General features: G+C 41.3%; 1 protein-coding gene across 1 annotated transcript; it reads right to left on the bottom strand.

The window, feature by feature from the left end:
* Nucleotides 1–1,324: 1,324 nt before the first annotated feature.
* Nucleotides 1,325–2,098, bottom strand: LOC311052806 (proteasome subunit beta type-4-like; the record flags this gene model as incomplete). Its single annotated transcript, XM_084068016.1, has 1 exon — nucleotides 1,325–2,098. One exon carries the CDS (start codon nucleotides 2,096–2,098, stop codon nucleotides 1,325–1,327), a length of 774 nt encoding a protein of 257 aa, XP_083924142.1.
* Nucleotides 2,099–11,778: the final 9,680 nt, after the last annotated feature.

Here is an 11,778-nt window from a genome sequence, read left to right as displayed (position 1 = left end):
ATTAGCAAACTGTCTTTGAAGCTTTGAAACTCCTACTGCATATTATAAGCTTGTACATTTTCCCTTTCTCTCATACTTAAATAGAGCTCACAAGATGAAAGGTAACTAAATCAGTCAAAATGATTATACAGACATTTAATTGAAAATCATTTCATCATACTGTATTGTGTTCAAGAGTAATCATGATGGACCACTCACTTGAAAAATATTAGTATATTATTTTGAGATATGTATCCTCCTATAATTTGAGAAACCTCTGTCTGTTTGTTTGTAGTGCGTGGTGAGACCAAAATTGTTCTGCCCGGTTCTCCTTAGTGGCTAGAGCAATTGATTAGAATTTGCACACAGCCATTCACCATTACCATGTGCACGGAACAGCAAAGCCCGTTTTTCGATTTCACCAAATGTCAGCTGTTTATTAGAGTTTTTGTGTTCGCTGGCTCCCGGCTTGCCAGATCATTGTGATCATGTATATATATATATATATATATATATATATATATATATTAATATATATTAGATTAAATAATATACTGTAGAACATTATGCGTGCAGTACATACAGCAGATTGGCAGTAGCGTCGCAAATTAATTTGTAAAATACAAGATGTTAGCTGTGCCCGGTCCCAAGTCTGCATTTGGGTCCTTCCACCTTACCCATGTATCAGCGTCGCTTTGTGACACGTTTTCAGCACAGTAAAGAAAAAGCGACGCTGATACATGGGTGGGTGGAAGGACCTAAATGCAGACTTGGGGGCCGGGCACAGCTAACGTCTTGTATTTTACAAAAAAATGGCAATGAAGAAAATAAGGTGTCTAATAATACTGTGGTTCCCTGCAAATCTTTGACATAATATTGATGATGTCAGTCTTGCCCATATGGAGTTCCACAAGTTCCGTGGATCAGCAGGACAGTGGATCCGAGTTTATGAATGAACAAAATATCCACCAAAAAAAATCCTTTATCGATAGTACAGTGGAGATAGGAAACGGAGAGTAGGGGAGTGACATGCAGAAAATATGACGCCGGGTTCAGGTCAGTGTAGGACTCCATATTTGGTGGGGAAGAAATATAATAATATTCACAATATGGGAAAGATATTTGGGGATTTACTTCCTAGGCCTACTGGCATTCTACACAAGACATTTGGCACTGATCGGCTCAGTGGTTTGAGATTAGCCGCAGACACAGACAGGGACACAGGGGTGAAAACATAATGTCCCCCCTTGCCGTTGGCCTGGCAGAGATAATTATGATCCACATGTTTTATCCAAGCGGTGTGACGCTAATGTGCCACAGAAACAGAATAGGCTGGTCTTGCTCTCTATTCAAAACCACTGACCATAAGGGCAATGTCCCAGTTCGTCTCTGAGGAAAGAGGACCCACAATCTCCACCCCCTCCTCCGTCACTATGGCGATCTCGTACCTTTTGCAGGAGCGGGCGTCACGGTAGTACAGCACTTTGAGACAACGCTCCAGGAGCTCCCTGGCCTCGTCCTTTGTCATGGCCACCTTGTTCTCCATGGCCTCCCTCATCAGGGGCTGGGCCAGGTACGCTCCGAAGCCCGTGGCCACCGTAGGAGCTTCATAGGCCACGCCCAGCTTGTCCACATAACCCAGGAAGCTCTTTCCGTCGTGGACGCCTCCGATGACCACGGTGTTCCACAGCGGGTTCATCTTGCAGCGGCGGTTGTACATCACTCTGGTCAGCCAGGAATGAACCGCCTTGGGGCTGAGGCTGTGACCGTCGTCCAGCAACTCGTCGTCCGTCACCATCTGTTGGATGACCTGCTTGAGGTACTGGTAGTCGGCGTAGTCTCCTGACATTCCCAGTATGGTGCCGTCGTTGACCCTCATGAGACGTGAGATGTTCCTGAAACGGGCCAGAGAGCCGTAGGAACCCAGCATGTCCGACGCTATCATCACGCCTCCGGTGAACTTCACCCCCACCACGGAGGTCCCGGTTACTGTGGGATGAAGTGTGTGTTTGGCGGGACCGCCGCTGCCAACGGGCTGCTTGTTCCCTGGGAAGGAATAAAACTGTCCAGGTGCGGGTCCATCCTCCCAAAAACTCATCTTGATACCGTTGGACTGCATGCTGACAAAGTCTTTCAGATATTACAAGATATATTGGTCGGTAAGCACTCATCACCGGACTTATATACAACTGGAGGCTGTATATGACGTATTGATGATGACGAATATGGCATTCTTACAGGGATACTCAATGAGAGGACTCCAGTCAGGATCCAAATATGAATTCCCGGGTTGACCGTCCATGTCCAAATATGGAGTCCATGAGGTCAGGAGTCACTCCGCCCTCTTGAGTAACCATGGCGATCTAATGTGGCCGACCCTAGATGACGTGAAAGCCTCTTCAACAGTACTATAATACCAAGTGTGTGTGTGTGTGTGTGTGTGTGTGTGTGTGTGTGTGTGTGTGTGTGTGTGTGTGTGTGTGTGTGGGGGGGGCTCTACTTCCCGAGCCACTGCCGCCCATATATGGGCATGTGATATCATTCACAGCGGAAACCGTTGCCTATACGTCGATTTGCACTGATGTCAGGCTTATCCATATTTGGGCATAGGCGTGTACATAATCTTCCCGACATGCTTAGGATTCAAACTCCAGCATGAGAGACAAATAGCTACCGCTCTGTCAGTAAGTAATAGTAATAATCCCATTGGTCCGGGGAGCTATTGCGCTATGAGCTTCAGGCAGTGCTAGTTGTCAACCAGTAGGTGTCCTACCCAACACCAAATGTCTCATTGGGAGAGTGACAACCTTGCAGGCTTACGCAAAGGTTAAAATGTAATTTAGATAACATGTTATGTAGACAGATGCCAGGTTAATTTCTTTACCTGGCATCCTATAGTTTGTATAGTTTCATTTATTTTTTTATATTATACTGTTTAGACTGATGATAGGTTCTTGGTTTACCTATGATCCTGGATGACTATTTCTATGCATTTGATGTATTTCCCCGTGTTTACCTTGCTTACTGTAAATCACTCTGGATTAAGAGCGTCTGCTAAATGCCTAAATTGTAAATTGTTGGTAGACCATCTCCAACCACTGCAGATACCTCAGTTACAGGTATATTGTATTGTATTTTAACACTCTACCTACAGATTGGTTAAAATATCATTTATTTATTAAAATAAGTTCCGGATTGCAGCTTTAAGAATCTTTCTCAGCTCATCAATCCCATAGCTGAAGGCCACGTCATGTTCACCAACCATTTTGGAGAGATTGATAGTGAGGTCACACATGCACACAGAGGAGCAGCAGTCTGATTGGCTACTTATCACTGTGACATCAGGACATTGCACCAGTCAAGAGCACTGTCAAGTTGAATGTGTCCAAGTTGACATACGATGTAGGAAGGGACGTCTGATAGGGAGGAATCAGAGGAGGAATGTCGCCCAAGATCCAAGTAAATAAGACTGTTTGAGGTTGAAATCACGGAGCGTGTCCCCTCTCATATTCCCTTCACTTGCTCACTGATGTGTTCATTCATTTATGGATCCGGCAAAGCAACCATCAGAGAATTTACATCAGCTGTTCTCCTGAGGAGTTCTGTCACATCTACGTATTTTTAATATCTCATAACTCAAACAGGCCTGACCTGTCACCGCTCATCAAAAAGATGCAATGCCTCTTCTGACATCTATCAACTCTCCCTCCAAACCGTTTGGATGTGTCCCATAAACCCTTCAATTCCTGGCTACAGAAGTTTAGCACTTTTGACGATTTACTATCCAACAGCCTCCATTACAACACGGCAAGACATTTTGGCCTGGCACTCACAGTTGTTGCTCTAGAACCAGTGGCATCAGCTTTCAATGTAGAATGAATCCTCCTGCCTACATGTATACCCTGAGGGCCAGATATTTGAGAGCATCAAATTTGCTGTTTTTTTTATAATGAACAAACTCAGAAAAACAGTTATATACATGTGTGTGTGTGTGTGTGTGTGTGTGTGTGTGTGTGTGTGTGTGTGTGTGTGTGTGTGTGTGTGTGTGTGTGTGTGTGTGTGTGTGTGTGTGTGTATATACACACACCACCTCCCATAGCCTGGAGGCTTTTAACAGCCAAATGAATCATGGCTGCAACCGTTTCCTGTCAGCTTTGATTTCAGGTCATCATTTACACCTCAGATTTACACCTCAGATTGAGGCAGGAGAAACGCAGTGGCTGTCATCAGGTGAGAAATGTAATGACACACTCACTACTGCCAAAAAATATTGTGATTACGAATAGTATAAAGTTTAATATTCAAAAGAGGCTGACCTTTATGTGTCAATTAATGAATGATGCAAGTCATCCTGGAAGTGTTAATTAACAGCAAATCATGGAAGTTATAAAGAATCCAGCTTCTGGATTACTATGTCTGACAAAACTATAGACATGGCCTGTGTGTGTGTGCGTGTGCGCGCGCGTGTGTGTAGTGGGAGCAACTGCTCCACAATGTATTCCTCTCGTTTCTAGCTTCTTTTATTTGATCCAGCTTATACCATGTTTAAATTGTTGGAGAAAAGGGACACATTAAAAAAAGTCTATTTTCAGAGCGTGCATGCAGCCATCTTAGCATTGCATTGTGCTTTGATGGGAGAGATACTGGAGTGCAATCGCTCCATCTCTCTCCCTGCTCAATGAGCCAACCTGTTTGGGCCTGATAGGAGTGACTTATGAGATGCCATGACTTTCATCTATCAGAACCACACAAACATTTCTTGACCTTAATTTCTTTGCTTATGAAACTTGACTTGCTTATGAAAGTATTTATCTTGAATCCTCCATTGCATTTTTTATCCTCCCCCCCCCTCTCTCTCTCTCTCTCTCTTGATTGAATATTAACAGTTTACAAAAAGTACAGAGGTACAGTTATACAATAATGCTAAAAGGATAACACAAAAAACTGTGTGGGGGGGGTCATCTCCCTCACTCACTGTCTTCCATACAGACGGCATACAGTGGACATGTACTAAGCTTCATGTTCAGAGACAGCATAATGCCACTACACTGTAACACAGAATCAACACTATTTAAATTCCAACAGATTTGCTCTGTTTTAGATGTTTGGTGAGTAGGTGAAAAGTGTAGGCTATCCAATCAATCCAACAATAACGTCATTAGATAAATATTCAAATAATTAGACTATTGTTTAATTTCCTTTTCTTTAAATTTGTTTAACACTTTTTATGATACCCTGATACATACATTTCATACTGCAGATGTTTTTCTAAATGTCATTTTCAGGTAGTCTGTACTGTTCTATTGACAATATTCAGAAACATGATAAGCGAAAGGAGAAAGTCATGTGCTGTATTAACATCCTAATTCATTATTTTTGCAACACTGATTGAGAGGAACCACAAGGGAGAGGAAATGACAGCAATTTGATTTCAAATGAAAATATGATTACGTTCGTAGATCTGGTAAGAAAAAGGTACGATATTGAGAATTTCCAGTAAAATCACACCTGATAATTGACATGCAAGATCTGTATTGAGATTCAATGAATGTGCTCTGCTACACCATAAATATATATTGTCAAATATCCTTTTGCTGAAAAATTAAATGGAAAAATGAAACCCCCCACTTTACTCCTACAGTACGTTACACCTACAGTACACAACCAGTACTGTAGGTGAGTATTAAATGAGGTTGAGACAGCCCACTGTTAAACAGATGATATTCAAAGGCCCTGATATTGCTAAAAAAAAAGATGTAGGTGCAGACATATCATACTGGAATAATTACTGTTAACCAATTCTGGAACGATTACCTTTTAAACACTCAATAAAATATGCATTTCAGGGCAGACCATGGTTTGATACGCAGTCCTTGGTTTCATATGAAAAATAGAGAGAGTACAAAAAGTACAAAATCGAATTATGTGGAAACGGATTGCAATCCATCTCTACCAGCACTCTAGGCTGGTAAACCCCCCTCCCTCCGGAAATCTCATTTGCATTTGACTTCAGGAAGGAGTATGGCCTGAAGGCTTGTCTGGGCGTTTCTGGCCCGTTCACCAAATGGACGAGCCTATCAGCGTCGTCGTTCATCGTTCTGTGATTGACAGCGAAAGTTGGCCAATCAGGTGGCGAGTTCGAGTGAGCCCAAATGGAACCGAGTGCAGCCTGAGTGCAGCCGACCAAAAACGAACGGCAGCCATCTTTTTTGACCGCAGTGTTTTCTACTTTCTTTTAAACTTCAAAACGCTCTCAAACTTCTATTTTGAGGCACGGAATTTACTTTTAAGATATCGTTTGGATAGAATTGAGTTATTTAACTTCATATATGTGGTCAATTAATCATGACAGAGCCTATTTAAAAATAAAAATTCAGAGAACCGGCAGGGCGGGCAGTGACACGCATGTATCCGAATAAGGCAACCTATTTTGGGCATGGCTGTCTCAAAAGTCCCGCTGCGTCACATTAGTCTGGAGGTTGTAAAAATGCACTGGCTGAAGGGGAACACTGCTGATTGGCTGAAGGGGTTGTCAGTCAATGGTATTACTCCCGCCCAACTCCAGCCCACAGCCACATTTCCGAATGGGCGATCATGCCAGACTCACTCCTGAAATAAATTACAAATGAGATTTCCGGAGGGTTTACCAGGCTACCAGCACTCACCGACTTTACATTGTGCGATAATAATTAGCTTAGCATTTACAAAAAGCGAATGAATATTGTAGGTAAGGTGAGAATTTTCTCATAGGCTCTATCCACCATTTCAATCCTCATCATCACCTCCTTACATAGTGTAGTACAGATTAAAACTCCTATAGAGAATATACCTGGGTTATCACTCTGTCTGTCCTCATCCATCCACATTGAGATGTAATACTCCAAAAAGCAGCTTTTAGTATTCATCAAGTACAACAGGTATTTTTACAAGCGAACCTGAAAAAAATGCGTGCGTTCTCCCTGTACTTTACGTCCCCAGAGACTGTAAATCATGCAAAATATCCAACACTGCAGTTCTTTTGTTTCCCATCCGGTTGTTGGCCAAGTTAACATCAGTCAGAGAATGGATGATGGGGTTGTTTGTGACCTGCAGTGATCTATGGTAATTATCATGTTTCCCATGTCTCTCAGTGAAAGGGCCGACAAGCCGTTCTGTTTACCAGGAAAGGAACATCGATGTGACGTTAATCATTGGAGTCATTCATTTCCCTCAAATTCCACAGCCAGCTGGAAGTTGTAGCAATAACAACACTCTGATACCCTTCTCTATGGCTGCTTAATCAGGATATTCATTTTCCAGCTATGTCCCTCTGTTATCAATCTCCACCAACTATAGTTTATTAGATAAAGACAACCATTACCTTCCGCCATACAGGCCCGGATTGATCCTCATTATATAACTGCATTTGTCTCCTCAGGGGAGCACTGGGCACACGGTACATAAAGGAGACCATCAACTCACATCAGATAATTGATTTAGCATCAGTTCACTGTACTACCAACAAGTACATCATTCTAATCTAAAACCCTTTAGGATGTGAGTACATCCATCCATTGACAAAGCATTAGATCAGGAATAAACAGAGATCATTGATATATTGTGCTTGCATGTGCGTGTGCGGGTGGGCACATGTGGCGTGTGTAGCCTATGTATAAGACATCTGTAAGTGTGGCTGGCAATTATTATTATTATCTTAATTATTGCTTAAGACTCATCTCTTTTAAAGATGTTTACAATCTTCTCATTCATATACTGTAGTCATGGTTCTGCTGAGCCTTCACTAAAACATCCGGGACAACGCTCCACACGTCCCAGACTCTTGAGTCTTCTCCCTTCTGGCTCCCAAACTATGGAATGAACTCCCCATTGCAATTAGAACGGCAGACTCACTCCCAATCTTCTGCCATAATCTGAAGACTCACCTCTTCAGACTCCACCTCAGCCCTAGCCTTGACGACCTTACAGGAATATGCAACGGCTAAAATGTAACTTAGATAGCATGTTATGTAGACAGATGCCAGGTCATTGTTAACCTGGCATCCTATAGTATAGTGTGTATAGTTTCAATGTAAAGGCTGATGATAGGTTCTTGGTGTATGTATGTATTAGTTATTATTAGACTATTGGTTTACTTATGTATTACTTCATTATTATATTACTATTTCTATGTATTTGATGTATTATTGATGTATTATTGATGTATTATGATGTATTATCTTGTGTCCTGGCTTACTGTAAATCGCTCTGGATTAAGAGCGTCCGCTAAATGCCTAAACTGTAAACTGTAAACTGTAAACTAGCAGAATGCTGGGATGCCACAGAGACTGGTTTATACTGGAATTAATATCCTTTTAGTTGATCAGACGTGCTTTAGTTCTCACAGATCAACATGCATCTTTCTGACACCAGAACCCCATCTCCAGACGGTAACTGGAGGAGGGGGCACCTAAACATTGTGGGCACCTCAATGTTTATTTTTTCCCAAAATGTAAAAAATGTAATAATAAAAAATGTAATTGGGGAAATGGTCTGACTGAAGTAATGTAAAGTATACATGATTTGAACATTCTTGAACATTTAAGGCCTAATATTTCTCAAGTTGCTACAAAACCTGTAGCTATATAGCCAGTCATAATGGGCATAAACAAGAAGCTGAAGGGTCAATATAGGTGTGATAATGATGTACCGTGCATGTTCAAATCATGTAAACTTTACATTACTTCAGACCATTTTCCAAATACTTGTTATATTTTGTTTTACATTTTGGGGGAAAAATTACCAATTTAACATTGAGGTGCCCACAATGTTTAGGTGCCCACTGCCCGCTCTTACTGAATCCCAATCCCTCCAGACTGCTCAAGTAATATAAAATAATAATATTAATATGAATTAATTAATTATATGAATGCATTTTGTGGTCCTGGAATGTTTTTTTTCCATTTCAGTGCATTAACTGATACTAATACTCTGTCTCTATGAGGGTGAATGTCATACCAAGACATGAGTACACAAATTGTTATTTGGCAGCAATGCCATCGAGACCAGGGAAGATTTGATATTGAGGATGTTTTATTAGTTTAGTTCGCTTTGACCACATTCACATTCAGTTCAGCACTATGAACATCACAGCAGCCACGGCTTTGTGAAAAGGCTTGAAAGTAATAGCTACAACCAATCTTGTGTTTCATCTTTGTCCCTTGCTTAATTGAAATGTCTGATTAAGAATATCCAGGGCTGACGAACAAGTTCTTTCTCCATTTGCTGCCTCTTTTGACTCAAGGCTAAACGTGAAAGTAGGGCAAAAAGGCATTTTATAAGGTCTGGCGTTTTTACCATTCAGTGATGTGCAGTGAAATGTTCAATTTCATCCTTCCCTTTTTTCTTTTTTTTTGTTCAGTCAAAATGCAAGGTTCAAATTGATTGCCTTTGTACTGTTATCCACCCACAGCACAGCTTTTATCAAAATCATTATCTCAAGGCTAAAACACCCATATTCCCCATAGAATCTTCAATGGCCATTTTCCACCCACATTCACCACCCCCTTACTGGCACTACGGTTAACCTATTGCTGCAGCACATTATCTAACACAACCCTTATATTGTGATACGAGCAACACCTGTGCCTATTACCTGTGTCAAAGTTAATTTGTTATTTTGTTGACCCTCCCACTCACCTTGTGTCTACCAATCATGGACCAGACTGTGTATCATTATCCGCTATAGCCAATCAGAGCCTGACCTTTAAAACACCCCCGAGTTCCCCTGCTATTGAACCCAGCCAAAGGATCATCCAATATATGACAGGTTTATGAATCATGAATTAACTCACTGAACTCTCTCTCTCTGCTTTGCCACCATTGCATAAAAATATATATATATATTGTACGACCGTGTCACTCGATAAAAAATAAAAGATACTTTCAACTGGAAAACAGGCCGACGACAAAATATAAATCATATATATATATATATATATATATATATATATATATATATATATATATATATATATATATATATATATGTGTATTCTAACTTTGTGTATATGTGTATTCTAACTTTGTGCCCCCCAAACACTTTTTCTCTTTGGGGGAAGTGAACACACAGTTCAATTAGCTGTATTCAAAGCATGTACAGTTACAGTTTGATCAATGTATCGTGTATTCACTGAGGACTGATATCTGAATTGTACCTCCAAATAAATATGCCTACGACTGTAAAGGCGATGTGGAGCGTCTCTGTGCTTATTGTTATTCAGCCAGGTTAAATGGCAGCAATTTACGCCGGTCAGGGGTCACCCACTGTATAACGGTTGTCACCTGAATCACATAGAATTAGTCGCACACTGTGGTGCATGCAGCTAAGACCAAGCGTCTACACAAACACAATTGTCCGTGTTCGGAGGATGAAAGCCGGGCGGGGAGGGCGATCTTTGTCACTGCGCTACTGATTCCTACGGGCAGGTGTGCCAGTAGGTTATAACAGCAGTGGCAACACAGAAATGTATGGTGGGCGGGGGGGGGGGGGGGGGGGGGGGGGGGGGGGGGGCGTTCATTGGCAGAACGACTAAACTGGGAGAAAAAGTTGAAATCATCGACTACCCTATATTTCTCACAGACAGAAGGTTTGCATTCTATTTTGTGTTGCAGGAAGAGGCTTTTTAAGTGTTTTGTGTGATGGAAAAGCACCAGTACAAGGACCGACTGGTCTTTACTGTCATTATTGCTGGTAGCTTTCCTTTTCTTAAAAAGATATTTGTCAATTTCACTGACAAGAAAGAAAACCACACATTCAGCCATATATTATGTACGCTTTGTGTGTGCACATTACTTTTGTAACATGGAGCATTGTTGTTGTTTTTCTTCTGCGTTATATTTTGTATCATTGTTTTAACAACATTAAAGGTCCGATGACATTCATTTTCACTTTTCTTATTTTTTTATGTTTTTTTGGGGAGTTTTATGACCTCAATTACACCCAAAAAAACTGAACTTTGAACATTCAGTGGATTTTCTGTGGTCTGGGGTTTTCTGAATAATTAGGCTGAAAAGTAATCTGTGACTGGCCCTTGGCCTGTTAAGTCATAGGCCATTAATCCCGCTCACTCCCCTCCTCGCCCCTCCCCTCCCCTTTTGGGGGGGGGGGGGGGGGGGGGGCGGAGCAGAGGTGATGATTGACAGGCAAAATCACTCAACAGCGACACCCGCAGGCAAAGATTTCTTTTTTCATTGCAGTTGAAAAGGCTTTAGAAATGTGAGAGAAAAACACCTGCAATGGATCACTAGAGTGGAATTTTCAGTTAAAACTTTTTATAAACGTTTGAAGGACCATGACAAAGACTTTTAATGTGTTGTAAAACTGAATGTCATGAAACCTTAAAGTACTGTTGCCCGTTTGTACGTCTAGTGGGTTCTGTCTATTACTGTTTTTAATCTTTTGTTATTATATAACATTGTTTGTTATGAAATCATCATCATGTATAAATGTTTGTAAAGAAATCATGTGTAATTCTTGGTACCGGCCCTCATCACCAGATGGGGCTGATAGCCAATTTATCCACACATTTTTGTATATAAGGACGTCATTTCCTGTTTCTTGTTTATACTTGAAAAAGTCAGAAAGGGTCGAAACGTTGTATCTGCTGTTTGTCATAAATAATAATATTTGGAGCATTCAAAAGCTAGATTCTCTCCTGTTACATAAACCTGAGCTGTTTCCCATCCCGTCGATGCCTCCTCCAGCAGACAATGGAGCGTCAGGCAGGCAGGCTGCTAGTGGTGTCATTGGTAGACTAATGA

The sequence above is a fragment of the Gymnoscopelus microlampas genome, assembly GCF_963454915.1.
Source record: "Gymnoscopelus microlampas genome assembly, chromosome: 10".
NCBI lineage: Eukaryota > Metazoa > Chordata > Actinopteri > Myctophiformes > Myctophidae > Gymnoscopelus > Gymnoscopelus microlampas.
Note: the sequence above shows the minus strand (reverse complement) of the source record. Positions and strands in the feature narration are given on the sequence as shown.